Raw genomic sequence first — 15,375 nt, 5'->3', positions numbered from 1 at the left:
AGAAGTGAGAGACAGATCCTGAAACTGATCTGCTTCTTTAGCTTTGGTCTTTTTTCTTTTCTTTTCTTTTTTTTTTTTTTAATTTGTTCACTGTTATCTATTATCTATCATTTGTATTATCTTGTGTTTGGCCACCAGTTGACTGCCGTTTTTAAAAAAATAATTTAAAAACTTTTTCACTTGGGCTTTCAAATATTATTGATCTGCTTTTTAATTTTCCCCACACTGTTTAGTTTGCTCTAGTTTATTTTGGGCGGCTGAAAAGGCTGTTTTGACCTTATTTACAGTGACCAAACGACTGCACGTGTTGACAGTGGGCAGTTTTTCTGTTTATAGGCATATATTGTATTGTTATGGTGCAACAGTGGTAGTAGTGCTATGAAATATGATCAATTTAGAAACAGAAGGGCATACAAATTGTGTTTCTCTGTCATTAGATACCAAGGGAACACCCCCTGGATGCCACCCAAGCTTTCTGGAGAGAATCATGCATATTTAAATCATTTTGACTGATCTGTCCAGCATTATATCCAGTGTTAGAATAATGCTCCAGATATTTGGACAACGACACCTTATAGTGACTGGGGAATCAACCAGAGGATTCATTCAAGCCCATATCTTGCCACATCTTGCTGAAGTGCCTTTGAGCAAGACACTCATTCCCTACCAGCTGAGCTGCTATTTTGATGCTAGTATCAAAGGAAGAGGAGAGTGTTTACATCAGTCATTTCTGTTCCTAGTCCAGATTTTGTCAGCCTCTCTGAGCCATGCAAACTTGCACTGCCCAGTCCCAAACCCGCCTCTCTTCAGGCCACTGTGTCATTTCCAAAAAACAACCACAAAGCAAATCCAAACATTCTCTGCATACTGTGACAGTGGCGCCTGTTGCAGCCAGCATGACTGAATAGCAGAAATGTGTCCAACCTGCATGCCAAAAGCTGTCAGTGCATCACAGCGCTGCAGGTGTGTCATATTTAAGACAAGCAAACAAGACAGAAGAGTTGGTCCTGTTTCCTTAGGAATGGTACGTAGCATAGCCCCTTCAGCTTGTGAAAATTCAGCCAAATTACATCTTCAAATTAGCTTTGCAATCTTTGTCAATGGAGCAGCAGCCGGCTGTCACAGACCAGCACATCTTGGGCTTTGCATAAAGTTGCTCCTGCATTGTGGTTGGTCTGTCCAAGGCCATGTGGATAACACTTGGGTGTTGATTTTTTTCTTCTCTCTTTTTTTAAAATCTAAATTTACTCTTGAGAGATCCCCAGCATAAGTAATATTTAAATTTCACTACCATCGCTGGATGTTCGCACAGTGACAAAATGTAAAAGAGTGGGTGTTTTGATTATAGTTCCACAGACTGTTATGTAATTCTGCACCAAACCGCATGTAGCGACACAAATGTAATCAAATGAGGTTTCTTGGGACAATCTTATCAAACTGCTGAAGTTATGCGTCAACTCTCCCCACCACTAGAGGGTGCTGTTTCCCCGCGGCTGAACTGCGCATCTCACTCCACAATCTGACCCCGGCGGCGGCGCTTGCACATCCGGGTGGCTCTCTGCTCATCAATCGCAATCCGCCTCCCCTGCGGTCTCGAGTGGGGAGCTCTGTGCAGAAGAAAGCGCCGAATCCCGGAGCTCCGCCGGCGTCTTATCGGGACTCTGAGGCGCTGCTTGCCCCGCACAGGCCGCACATGCCGCGGACTCCGCCGGTTGTGCACGGCGCCAAGCGCTCACCGTCGGTGCGACATCTCCGCGCTGAGGTAGCATCTCAGGCTAACGTTAGCTAACAACATCGATCTCTCCTACTCCACCCCCCATCTCTCTCTCTCTCTCTCCCTCTCCCTCCCTCTCTCCCTCTCTCTCTCCCCCCCTCTCTCTCTCTATCTCTCTCTCTCTCTCGCCTGCCGATCTGTCACCGCAGCTGCTGATTGATAACACCGGACCACCGAGCGGGATCTCCCCCCTTGTCCCGGCTGGCGCAGGAAGCTCACATTTTGGATTTAGGGCCCGAAATCAGAGTGGCTTCGGAGTTTTAACCCGTGACATTTTGATTACTACGAACCCCTCCTCTTCCTCCTCTTCCTCCTCTGTGGCCTTTCAGGGCTCAGTGTTGATGAAATCCATTGATTTATGCTAACCAGCGGTTGTCTCTTCTCTCGTCTACCTCAGCGGCCCCGATGCCACCCCTTCCCCGTCTCTAACCTCAGCTGTGCTATCATCCCTCCCTGATCCACCGAGCCCCACCGGCTCTGCTGCCACTGACAAGCCGGCCGAAGAGCGCAGCTGGGCGGGCACTGACAGCGGCGTACCCCGGCAGGCCCCTCCGGGTCTCCACCTCCCTCTCTCCTCTCCTGTCTGTCTGACTCCGCTCGCCTGAGGGGGAAGCTAACCGGCTGCCCCCGTTCGATTTGACACGGACAGACAAAATCATCTCGTTATCGGTCTGCCCCCGCTACCCCTCTCACCCCCTACCCCCCACCCTCACCCCCGCCCCGTACGCCGCCCACACCGCCCCGAGTTGACCTCCGCACGGATCTCGCCACACTCGCAGCGGCCGAGCCACGGGTCTCGCCATGCCGGGTCCAGCGGCCGGTAGCAAGTCCCGTGTGTACGCAGATGTCAACACGCTGAAGAGCCGGGAGTATTGGGACTACGAGGCCCACGTCCCCAGCTGGAGGTGAGAGCACTCACAAAACATTTTGGAGTAAAGACAGGACCTCTCCTGGCATACTGGGACTGTGGCTCTTGCCCCTGCACATGCCCAGTTCCTTGGCTGTAGTGAACTTTCTATTGTGATATCCAACCACAGCAGATACTGAGTCACATTCTCTGTTTATGTGGGTGTTTGTGCAAGAGAGGAGCGAGAGGGGGGTAGCAGATGAAGAACTATTATTGTGCATCTAGGTGTGAGACTGTGATAAACATATGGTGGTGCCCCATCCCTCTATCCTGCTCTGCACTCCCTCCAACACTTCCCCATCTCATTCCCTGTGAGTCTTAACAGGCCCACAAAATAACAGAAACACTCCCCAACAAGTACATGAACAGGAATTTGCCTGCAACAGCCTCAACAACCTGTGCGTTGACATGATTGCATATGATGCAGGGACAAGCAGGAATTTACATTTCCTTTTGTATTGCTTTGCATGCATGATATTGCAATGATTTGAATTCTCTGTGAGTAATTCTCTCTCTCCCTCTCTCTCTCGCTCTGCAGCAACCAGGAGGACTACCAGCTTGTTCGTAAACTGGGCAGAGGGAAGTACAGCGAAGTGTTTGAGGCCATCAACATCACCAGTAATGAGAAGGTGGTGGTTAAGATCCTCAAGGTGAGCAAGTCAAACCGCAGTATTTTTCTCAGGGGTTCACAGCAGCTGCTGGTCAATATTTCCATTTGCCTATATTTCTGGAAACTAGAAAAACAGTCTGAGTTTTTGGATTGGTTCATGTGCATTCAGCCTGTGTGGGACTCTGCAACTGCTATTCCCTCCAAAAAGCTGGAGCTTTCAGCACAAATGTCCAATCAGAATTTTCAGGACACACAGTCCATTTGTTGTTTTTCCTCATACCAGTCCAAAAATCTTTTGAATGACAGTGTTTATTTTTTGCAGCGAAGGCTTTTGCCCAATCTGAGCACTAATTTTATAAATCATAACCACAATAATATGACGTATTGACCCATGTGGGGTCAGAGCAGATCCGTCTCAGTTGGCCGTGGCCTGTGCCTGTGGCTGAAATGGCCTGTAATCAGAGATGCAGCTCCATACAACTGTGATCCTACTGCGGGAGCATCTGTTCACCTGTTAAAACAGGGATTTACAACCACTTAAAAAACACGTAGGCATGCTGTTTTGAGCCGATGTCGTTTCACGATACAGTCAAGGGAACCGGATACCTTCCGCACTAGTTAGCAAGTCACAAAGTCAAAGCCACGCTCTCCAAATATCTGTCAGTCTTTTAATGCACGGCAGCAGCCTCCCACTCCCACCAAATGTCTGTAGATAACCAAGATTGACGGGCCGATGCTCAAGAAAGCAGGAGCGGCAGAGCTCGCGGAATCAGCAGAATCACCAGCCTCACGACGAGGACGGAGTCAGAAATAGTATGCAGCCAGACTCGCCTGCTGTCAGTTTAACCTCCACAGGCTCCTTTGTTTATCTCTCTTGTCTCCGTGTTTAATCAGCCGGTCAAGAAGAAGAAGATCAAGAGGGAGATCAAGATCTTGGAGAACTTGCGAGGAGGGACCAACATCATCCGACTAGTGGACACAGTCAAAGACCCTGTGGTAGGCGCTTGAGTCTGTTTGCTCTCCCTGCTGTCCCTAGAAAGTCTTTTTGGTTTCTCTGACCTCCTGAGAGGACATATGCATGAGCGGTATGGGAATAATGTGAAGGAGAGGGATTGTGATGAAATATGTGCAGCTGGATTTGAACTTGTGATGTTGCAGATTCATGATGTTTACCTTGAACCACAAAGCTGCAAGGAAACACCCGCAGAGATTTTTTTAAAACTCAAAATGCAACCTGAAACAAATTATTCACTACACTAACATTGGAGCATGCACTATGTTGAGTTACAGTAGGCAACTAGCACTATCCAAAGCAATAAAAAGTTAAATGTATGTTCTGTAAAATCATATGTAAAGACAAACTATCTACAGCTCAATATAGCAGGTTTATTTTTGGAACTAGTTCAGGTGAGCAACCATGTATTCATCCGCTGCACGGTGATTTTTAGCTGTTCAGTCTCCCATCGCCCACCACCTTCACCTCAGGGGACGCACTCCCTGCTACTGTAGTTCTTTTTTTATGTTATGAAATATTTTATGCACATTTTATAAGTCTAAAACACAGAACTGCCAGACTTAACCACATAGCCTTTAAGATTATTAACCATTTAGTTTTGGAGTTCTCATGCTCTTATTGACTCTCTCAGTGTTAGGCCATGATCCTCGGGGCGCATGTGTATGATTTTGGCGTCTATACTCTCATCACTCAACATATAAGTTGACCAAAATCTCACCATGTCCCCTGTGAATCAATCATTGTTCACGTCCTTTAAATAACAAAATCACAAGCCTGTTTTAATTCTTACTATATTGATTAATCTTTAACGACTCTCTTATGGGTATTAGCCCGGTGTTTATTCTTACACACTTAATGGATTTGTTTGCACTCAGGTTTGTTTGTCAGTACGCCGGCGTCCAAATTTCAAGCAAAGCAGACAAGCCCCTGATTGAATATTAATTATTTAGAGGCATTCCCGTTCAGCTGCCCTCAATCTCCAACACTGGCTCTCCTTGCAGCATGTCGTCCAACGGCCACCTTCCATCCATGCCATGTATGGATGATGCGGCACAAGTAAGCTGTTACCAATAGTGTCACGGTGATTTAAAAAAAATACATATATATACAAATAATGGGTGTTGAAAAGTGGTGGTAGGTCTTGCAGATGACCCAATCATTTGTGGGAAGAAGATGAGGGCTGCCTGTGATTATGGACTGACTGGATTATTATTAGTTCTGTCTTGACAAGCTTCCTTTGTGTGGTGATCACTTTCACGTCATGATTGCGGGGGTAGAGCTTACGGCTGCTGGCATGTGGGGGGAAAAAAATGTAGTTGTAATTTCGCTGTTGCTCATTTTGTGGTTTAAAGGGATAGTTCACCCATTTTGAAAGGTTTGATATTATTTTATTTCCCTCCTGGCTCTCATACAAGAAGTGCAGAAATGACCGAATCTTTCTGGATGATGAGAGGAAAAACACAGTTTAAACAGTAATTTGAGAAAAGTAGTTTTCTGAAACTCTCAAATTGGATTAATGCGGTTATTTTTCAGAGTGTTAGCCGGGGGGAAGTCCACCTCAGTGGCAGGAGGCTAACAGTTAGCATGTGGATAATATTTCATATCCAGTTTTCCAAGTGAGGGAATTATACTTTATTATACTTTATTCAAGGTTAGAGGGAAGGTGTTCCTGTTGGTCCTGGAATTTCTAGAAAGTGATTAAAATCTGGGAGTTTCAGACAGGGAAAGTCAGAGTTTGATGATTTTATATGGGGCAGACAGGTCATATCAGCAAGTTTAAACAATGGGTTATTGTTTAGGCGCCTGCCACACCATGTATTTCACCACTTGTTGCATTTGCAACTTTTCTGAGCTGACCAAACCAGGCAGGAGGAAAGTACTCAGCTTTTTTGTGTTAGATATATTTTCTGTAAATTACTCTGGTCCATGCTTTCACCACGGTGAGCCAAAGCTTATCGGTAAGACGCCGTTCCTGCATCCGTGCCGTCCAGCTACCAGGCAGACGGTGATGATAGCGCAGTTGATATTATTGAAGTTGGGTTCCACTCATTTTCAGCGTAGCCAGTGAAAGAACACACATCTGCTTGACTCAGTGGAGCAGCCTTCAGCATGCCAAGGCTGTCAAATCAGTGACTAATGGGGTAATCTTTTTTTTTCTTTTTGTTTAATTTTTTTGATTGAATCAGAGATGAACTGAGTCCAGCTCTGTTTTCAATGGCCTTTTCTATGATTTTGCTGATTTTTTTTTTTTTTTTTCCCCTCTGTCCCCCCCCTCCCCTTCTCCTGTCCCCTTGTGGTGGCTGTGCAGTCCAGAACTCCAGCGCTGGTCTTTGAATGCATCAATAACACAGACTTCAAGGTACAATAATCACCTCTGTGCTGCATGCTCTTCTGGGGTCTGGGGCGTCTTGAATTTGCTTTCACTTGTTGTCACAACCATTTATTTCTTTACTGCACTTTTCATAGTAAAGCGTGTGTTATTCAGTCAGGGACATGAAATGGTCCAGCAGGGCTTCTACACTGTCTGGAAAAGTATTAAAAAAGTGTGGAATATGATTTAGATCATTTCCACATTTGGATAAGCATGAAAAAAGAGAAGAGAATATGGAAAAACATTTGAGTTTCCAGACTATTGCTTGAATTTGCAGTTTTCTAAAAAGAGGAATTCAGAAATAATAACACTAAATTCAGAAATAACAACACCAGCACAAGCAGGGTATTTTGATTTTGTTCACACTTGGAGAAGCTCAGTATGTTTGCCGCTGAACGGGCAGGCCACAGGATGGGAAAAGTTTTGAGAAACGGCTCACCCGTCCAAAATATCAAAAACACAGCTGATGTAGGATCCTAAACTGGAAAAAAAAGAGTACGGTGCAAGGTGTGTGTGAAATCACTCATTCGGCATCTCTGACATGGTGAGGTAGCCATCTCTGGTAGAAATCACAGTGATCTTGTGAAAGCTTCGTCAGCACCTGGCGCCTCATCGTTTTTTTACTCAGTGCACCAACAGCAGGCGGACAGCCGAGGCCTGATGAGCGTCTCTAAGCCAGACAGTGCAGAGCGAGGCTTTAAGTGTTCACCCTCGCCGCTGAATTAATCAACAGTTGGCAACAGCAAAGACACAGAACGCACCAGCATGTCACAGTTGGAGCATTAACATGCATCATAAACATGGCTCCGTCAGTGTCTGGGATGCTGCACATAATCTGAAGAAAATCAGCCGAGAAGTCGAGGAAAAGTCTGGAAAATGTGCAGGGACCCTTTTGCACCAGGCAGCCGCTCTTTCTTTTTAGTGGTTTGGTTCATATTGTGCAGGTTCAACAACAATATTGTGTTTTCATCATTACGTCACACTCAGATTCCTCTTTTTTTCCCCTTGGTCTGCAGGAGTTGTATCAGAAGTTGACAGATTTTGATATCCGTTTCTACATGTATGAACTACTGAAGGTGAGGCTGCTTCAGCAACACATCTCCCTTCATTCCCTTCAGATTTTTGATGGCTATTATGAGGAAATGTAAAATAACTAATGGAGATAAATCATTTAACAGTATCACTTGTTGTTAACCTGTCATTTTTTTGGAATCTGCTTGTTTATGGCATTAAACTAAATTGATGAGAATGTGTGTATAATCTGTTTTGGATTATCATCACAAGCTGATGTCCAGCATGTCTGTACGCTGCAGTTTGCTGAATATTGTGGCTGGTTCTCAAGATTGTGCATGCACTTGTGTGTATGTATGTGTGTGTGTGTGTGTGTGTCTCAGGCTCTGGACTACTGTCACAGTATGGGCATCATGCACCGTGACGTCAAACCCCACAATGTGATGATCGACCACCAGATGAGAAAGGTAGGTGACGCTCTGTGCATTTTTTTATGTTTATTTTTTTCTGTCCACACACACACACCCACCCACCCACACACACACACACAGACACTGAATACTGTCTCTCCCCACTAAATTAGCCCATCTTTTTTCCTGTTTTAATCTTTTTTCACTCTCACTCCATCCCACTCTTCCTCTGTTTTTTCCTTTTTTATGCTCTTCCCCTTTTGTGAAGAGATCATTGTTAGCTGCTGAAGCTTTGGCAGAGGCTTTTATCCAGATGGAGTTCCTGTAGTGTGTGTGGATACAGTGGGAGTAAGATCCTTAAAATAATAGCCAACAACATTTTCATTGTAATATCTGTTTTGTTGCTTTTCCTATAACACAGCATCAGCTGAGCCCCATAGCGAGTTCACCAAATTTTTAATATGTACATGGATGTGCTTTCCTTGGGAAAAAAAAAAAACTTGCCTGATGCACACAGGAGGTGATGTGTTTTACGTTCCTGGTTTGTTTGGAATAAACAGAGGAAGTAATACTGAGCAGTTAGCATGAGCGCTGATAGCCACCATGGCTGAATATAAACTGCGTCAAACACTGCATCAGGCTTCAGCGACAGACAATCCAAGGAAAAAGAGGTCACAGCGCTCTACAGACCGTTTGACTGACAGGTGATCTTTGGAAGAAATACCACAGCACTGCGCGCTAAAGGTGGAGACAAAACATAAAATAAATATATTTTTTTTAACAATAATAATAAAAAAAAACACTTAAAAAGAGGATTAGCACTTAAAACATTGTGATATAGATGCCATACTACCAATAAATATCCAAATATATTCTAAATCAGACACTTCCTAGTTTTGGCCAGCAGGGGGCGGCACCCTACCATGGGAGGGAATTAAGACAGTACAGACACACACACACCTGTAGGCTGTGGCATGCACACATACACGCAGGCAGCTGTACCAGTGCACGTTGCTACACAAAGCGATCAAGGCAAGCAACTGGTGACTTTTTATTTAATGATTTATTTTTTATTTATTTATTTTTTTCATCCAGTAAAATGAAGGGCAGTAAGTGTGAATCTTGTCTTTGCACAGCTCCGTCTTATAGACTGGGGTTTGGCCGAGTTCTACCACCCTGCACAGGAGTACAACGTCAGGGTGGCCTCACGATACTTCAAAGGACCCGAACTCCTGGTGGACTACCAGGTAACACACACACACACACACACACACACACACACACACACACACACACACACACAGAACATTAAACTGACTTCCCTTCATTTTTTGCAGCTTTCTGCAGTCTTTTCCTGATCATAACCATAACCAACATATGCCTGAGCCAAACCTTTAGCCTTACCTTGACCAGTCAGCCAGAGTTCACCTCTGTCGTGGTGAGGACCGGACAAAATGTCCTCACCTCCCAAAAATGTCTCCACTCTGTTGGTTAAACGTACATTCTGGTCCTCACTACATACACACTAATGATATATTTCAGGTTCAGGTCAGTGTTGCTGGATCGACGACAGGTTTGCTGTGTTATGGATGCTTGTGAAAGGCAGCAGGATTTATTTAAATGCCTTCACAAGCATTTAATTAATTCTGAATAAATTACAACGGCCACTACAGCGGCACGTGTTTGTGGTTCTGTAAAACCAAATAAAATACAAATCCAATGAAAAGGGAAACGAAAATCCGAACCATAAGATCAGAAATGTTGCCCCATCTGAGCATCTGAGTGGTTTTCATACCGGCCCCTTTATCTAAATCAATCGTTATGACACCGATTATTGAAAAATTCTAACTCTCAGCCCTCGATGCTCAGTGGCGACCAGTAACTAGTCCGTCCTCATCCCAAACACAGAGCCGCACAGAGAGCGGCTGCAGGAGTTGTGGGCAGGTGAGCCAACAGGGGGCGCTGCAGGTACACACCAGGCAGTGTGTGCTGTTAGACATGCCTAATGAAACCTGTGTGTCAGCTGATGTGGGCAGTGGCTCCGTATTTAATTTGCCAGATGAGAAACGCTGTGCAGGAAGTAGGGCTGGGCTATGTGGACAAAATCACAATATTTTTTTAGCATTTTGATAAATAATCATCTCTTAAATCAGCTTTTTCACTGAATCAAACTGGGATAGACTGGGAATGTGTATGTTGTCATCACTCAACAGGTGTGTGTGTGTGTGTGTGTGTGTGTGTGTGTGTGTGTGTGTGTGTGTCTGTGTGTGTGTCTGTGTGTGTGTCTGTGTGTGTGTCTGTGTGTGTGTGTGTGTGTGTGTGTGTTTTGCAGATGTATGATTACAGTCTAGACATGTGGAGCTTGGGCTGTATGCTGGCCAGTATGATCTTTCAGAAAGAGCCCTTCTTCCATGGACAGGACAACTATGACCAGGTACCAACACAGGATCTGAGCTTCTGTTGACCTTTATTTTGAAGGAGTCAGTTGGTTTGATCACAGCTGCTTGTTGTTTACTGATTTCTCTCTGTACAGTATTTTTACACTGCTGTCAATGACACCTTTCAACCTGTTTCACTGGACCCTCTATACAAAATTTCTGGAAAAAAAATATGTTGCTTTAACTCATGAAGATGTGATTTTTATACTGGAAAGCACAGGTTGTCAATCAATAAATAAATAATATAAATAAATAAAACAGCCACACTGACAGTTTTGTTTGTTAGTTTGACAGTGCACTTAACAAATGAATGAAGAAAGAAAAAAAGAGAAGAATAAAAGAAAAAGAAAAGCAGCTTCATATGCCAAAGGAGCAATTTTTTAATTTTTTTCAGAAAGAGATAAAGGGAATTTTGTTCCAAGGATTTAAAAAAAATGTAAATAAAAGCCTGCCTGTGAACTTGTGGGCTTCAGAGGGTTACATGCTTGTTTTGACACGCACACACACACACACACAGGGTTCTGATCCCCGGTCTGTTGTGTTTGCTAGTTGGTGCGGATCGCCAAGGTTCTTGGAACAGACGAGCTGTTTGGCTACTTGCGCAAATACCACATCGAACTGGACCCGCGCTTCAAAGACCTGCTGGGACAGTAAGTCCAGTCCCCGTCCCAGTCCCCGTCCCAGTCCGCCCAGCTCACACAGCTGCTGCCCTGAGGCTGCACACAGGGTTAGAAACCTCCTCAGGGCGGCAGCTTGGAGTCAGACGCAGGGAAGCTGTCCATCAAGTGGAAAGCAGCCTCCCTGCTGAAGTGCCCTTGAGCAGGATCCCTAACAGCTGCAGGGCTGCTGCTCTGCACTCGCAGTAGATCAGCAGAATATCACAGAAGAATCACTACAGAGTGCCAACGTGCCAGACATGAACCAGATGTAAAGGAACACTCCAGCGTTTTACCCAGACTGAGACAAGACGTTTGATATGTCCAGTGGTTTGATTCCTGTGGGTAGCATTTTGTGTTAGCTTAGCATAAAGACTTGAAGTGTATGGGAGTCGTGAGCCTGGCTCTGTCAAAGTGATAAAGTAAACCTTACAGCAGCTCCGAAGCTGTCTTATTCACACACTGTGTACGCATCTTTAACTGAGCTAGGCTAATGACTCCCATAGACTTTAAGTCTTTATGCTAAGCTAACACAAAATGCTACCCATAGGAATTGAACTGCTGGATGTACAAAAGTAAAAATGGTATCAAACATTTTGTTGTGTTCTGGGGAAATTGAAAAAAAAAAGGGTGTCTTGGTGCCTGATGTTGTTTTCGATGTCTGCTCATTATGATGAACCCAAGGCACATTTCCCCAAGGAGACAAGAAATTAGATGAAATGAATAGATACACCAAATTGTCTTCATTCCAATGAATTAAAACTTGAAAGAAAAACAGAATAATTAATAGTCGCCTTGGGGACAAATACACACAGTTCTCCCCAGACCGAGAGCAGAGCGGCAGCCAGTCAGCGAACTTCTGATCGTCCTGCTTTAAGTTTGCAAAACGTCATGAGAGATTGTGATCAGTACCGTTGACTGTCTTTGACCATTACACACACTCACTCGCACACACACACAACACACTGCCTGAGCGGCACTGAGTGGGCTGATCTGTGTGTGTGTGTGTGTGTGTGTGTGCAGGCAGAGCAGGAAGCGCTGGGAGCAGTTTGTGCAGACGGAGAACCAACACCTGGTCAGTCCTGAGGCGCTGGACCTGCTGGACAAGCTGCTGCGCTACGACCACCAGCAGAGACTGACAGCCACAGAGGCCATGGAGCACCCCTACTTCTGTACGGATCACACACACACACACACACACACACACACACACCAAACCATGCACACGTGGACCCGGACATTTTTAAACCTGAACGGATTCATTTGATTTCTTTCAGAACGCAGGGAAAGGCAATGAGCAGTTTATAAAGAAGTGACCCCATTATTTGCAAGAGAAAAGTAAAAAGTTACAAGAAAATGAACTGAAAATTAGTATAAAAAAGTAAAATACAAACATAAACAAAGAAGCAACCAAGGAAGCAACTTCCACATAATTTTAAATATGATTCTGATGAATATAAATTGTATTTTTCTAGACATTTTCCCTTGTTTTTTATGTTTTTTTTTATTTTTAATAATCTCTCTTTTTTATGTTTTAATTTTTTTTTTAATTTATTTATTTGCTAATTTCCAAGTCATTTTCTTGTAACCTTTGAATAATTTCTTTAAAAAATTTCAGTCTCAGTGAGGTTTCAAGTTGCATTTACAAATTTAGATATTTTCCATGCATATAAGACTCAGGAGCAGCATTAACGGCTTGGGCTGCTGAACTTCTGTTGCCACTGAATCGAGGCTCCTCTTGCACTTAGAAAGAAAAAGTAAAGCGTCATTATCCACAGTTGTATTTTGTTTTAGTTCGTTTTGTGTGCACATTGTAATTGTAGTTTAGTTTTGGTTTTTTGCAAATGTTAGTATTATTATCAGGATTATTATTTTTATTGTTAATGAAAATGTGTTCACCAATAGCACACACACAGCGATATGGTGAGACTAAATTCAGGGTTTGCAGTGTTGTTCAGATTAATATTCATCACACTCTTCTACAGGGTGTAATATTATAAAAATAAATTAATAATATAAATAACATTATAACATAAGGCTTTCAAATTGATGGAAGCATCCTGAATACAGTTGTTAGCTGACGTATTTGTCTCCCCATGCAATGACAGTCTTAAGAATTACGAAAGTCCTGCACACTTTTCAGCGCTGCTCAGGACATTAGTTTTACTGATGTTTCGATACAAAGCTGGTTCTTGGTTGTTGTTGTGGACGTCTGGACTGGCGGTTCACTGTCCTCCTGTCCTCCTGCAGACCCAGTAGTGAAGGAGCAGTCTCTGTCGAACTCGGACAACAACATGGTTTCCAGTGGCAACACTACAGCCCGATGAAACACAGGTAATTAAATAAACAACGAAGGCGACCTGTGCAGGAAACTGACTGTCAGTATGTTCCTGTCAGCGTGGCGGGTTTTTTTCCCCTTTGTTTCTCAAACCTGAGAGGAGGCGATGTCCCGGTGCTGCCCTCTCTCTGCTGTGTCTTTATACGTCAACTGTCTAATAAAGTAGAAATGCCCCAAAAAATAATCTTCACCTCAAAATATAAACACATACGCATTATTACAGAGGAGCAAACAAAAAAAAAAAAAAACATTAAAATAGAATTCTGATTTTAATCTGATTTTTCATGATGTTTTGGATCAAACAAAGCAAAAAACTACATATACACAATAAAATATAAATGGAGAAAAATAAAATGTACATGCACATCAAGGTAATTTTTGGTGATGGAAGGAATCGGTCATCTGCATAGAAAGACATTTAACTTCCTGGGGCGAAGAGTTGTCTGCTGATTTTACTAACCCTAATAAACCGGTAACTGATAAAGTCCATGGTGCTAAATCCAATCAAAAATATTCCTTAAATCAACAAAGCAAGCATATGTTTTTCCTGTATTTATGTGTGTGTTGTTGCTTATTTCCAGCATTCGGAGTAAACGTGTGCTCTGTCGTTCTCTCTCTCTCTTTCAGAGGAAGAAGAGGAAGGATGTTTGTTACCTCAACTTTGTACCCGGTTGTGACAGTAACTTTGACAAGTGTACAGTGACAATGGATCAAAGTAACGCTGACCAGTTACACACTCACAGATATGTGCTTAAGGACACACGGACACACACACACACACACATACACATACACATACATACACACACAGCTATAGACACACATGCAGACACTTACACTTACTTACATACATACAACCTCCTCCTCTGTATCAGTCTGTGATTGGCTTGTCCTGGTTCCCTGTCAAGCAGCCTGACCAATGAGCTTGAAGCTGTCTCTCTCTCTTTCTCTCTCTCTCTCTCTATATCTCTCTCTTCCTGTCTCTCTCTCTCTGCCCCCATCCCACTTCTCTGTCCCAACTCAGCCTCATGTAGGTCGACAAGGAAAAGCTACTTTTAAAGACAATTCATCCCATCTCTCTCTCTGTCTCTCTGTCTCTCTCTGTCTCTCTCTCTCTCTCTCATCCCCAGCTCCCTCCCTCCATCCCTCCTTCATGTCCAGCCCTCTTTGTTTGAATCAGCATGGAGAATGAACAGGAGTGTGAGCCTGTGCAACAACAAACCCCTCCTCCCCTCCCCTCCCCCGTCCCTTCATCATCCATCCATCATTCATCCATCCCTCCGTTTGTCTGTCTGTCCCATCCTGACCCGTGTGCCCCCTCCCCCCCACCCCCCCGACAGACAGACAGACGTCTTAACACTACTCCAGTTCTGACAGTGGCATGGTGGACTCTCTAGATAGAATGATGATGACGATGATAATAATAATAATAATAATATTAATGACAAATAAATGATTTTTATTTAGATGAACTCCTGCCTGTGTCCTGAGTGACTGTGTTTCTCGTCGGTGCTGACTGAGCTCTGTGCCGGTCGGTGAGAGAGAGCATTCTGATTGGCTGTTTGACACACCTACGTCGTCTGCAGCTTCTGATCAGACATATTCTTGATTAGGAGGAGCTATATCACAAAACCATTTGTGGTGAGCGACCGTCATGTGAAAATGGTCAGACAGAGGCTACCGCCACCTGCTGGTAGGGAGAGTTATTTCCTCTCACACAGACACAGCGTACGAGCTGGTTGGCTGTTGCCTTTACAATAGCTAGTTGTTTGATGTCGGGTTGGTGTGTGGGCCTAGAAACTCAAATTGTGACGTTCAGTGGTATATCACCATGTTTGGACTGAA

The 15,375-nt window shown here is 44.0% G+C and overlaps 1 protein-coding gene across 3 annotated transcripts; it reads left to right on the top strand.

Annotated features, from left to right (window-relative positions):
- The first annotated feature begins 1,532 nt into the window (after nt 1–1,532).
- Nucleotides 1,533–15,002, top strand: csnk2a2b (casein kinase 2, alpha prime polypeptide b). 3 transcript variants are annotated; one of them, XM_030054151.1, is made up of 13 exons: nt 1,534–1,762; nt 2,172–2,679; nt 3,220–3,331; nt 4,186–4,287; nt 6,615–6,665; nt 7,694–7,753; nt 8,072–8,155; nt 9,235–9,345; nt 10,431–10,532; nt 11,086–11,186; nt 12,216–12,364; nt 13,443–13,526; nt 14,158–15,002. In XM_030054151.1, the coding sequence occupies exons 2-12, from the start codon at nt 2,576–2,578 to the stop codon at nt 13,517–13,519; spliced, it is 1,053 nt and encodes a 350-aa protein (XP_029910011.1). In that variant the 5' UTR covers nt 1,534–1,762; nt 2,172–2,575; the 3' UTR covers nt 13,520–13,526; nt 14,158–15,002. The 3 variants fall into 3 exon arrangements, with proteins under 3 accessions (XP_029910013.1, XP_029910011.1, XP_029910010.1); XM_030054150.1 differs by having other exon boundaries at nt 1,534–2,679; XM_030054153.1 differs by lacking the exon at nt 6,615–6,665 and having other exon boundaries at nt 1,533–2,679.
- Nucleotides 15,003–15,375: the final 373 nt, after the last annotated feature.

This window comes from Myripristis murdjan, chromosome 6 (genome assembly GCF_902150065.1).
Source record: "Myripristis murdjan chromosome 6, fMyrMur1.1, whole genome shotgun sequence".
Taxonomy (NCBI): domain Eukaryota; kingdom Metazoa; phylum Chordata; class Actinopteri; order Holocentriformes; family Holocentridae; genus Myripristis; species Myripristis murdjan.
This window is presented reverse-complemented; position numbering and strand designations above follow the sequence as displayed.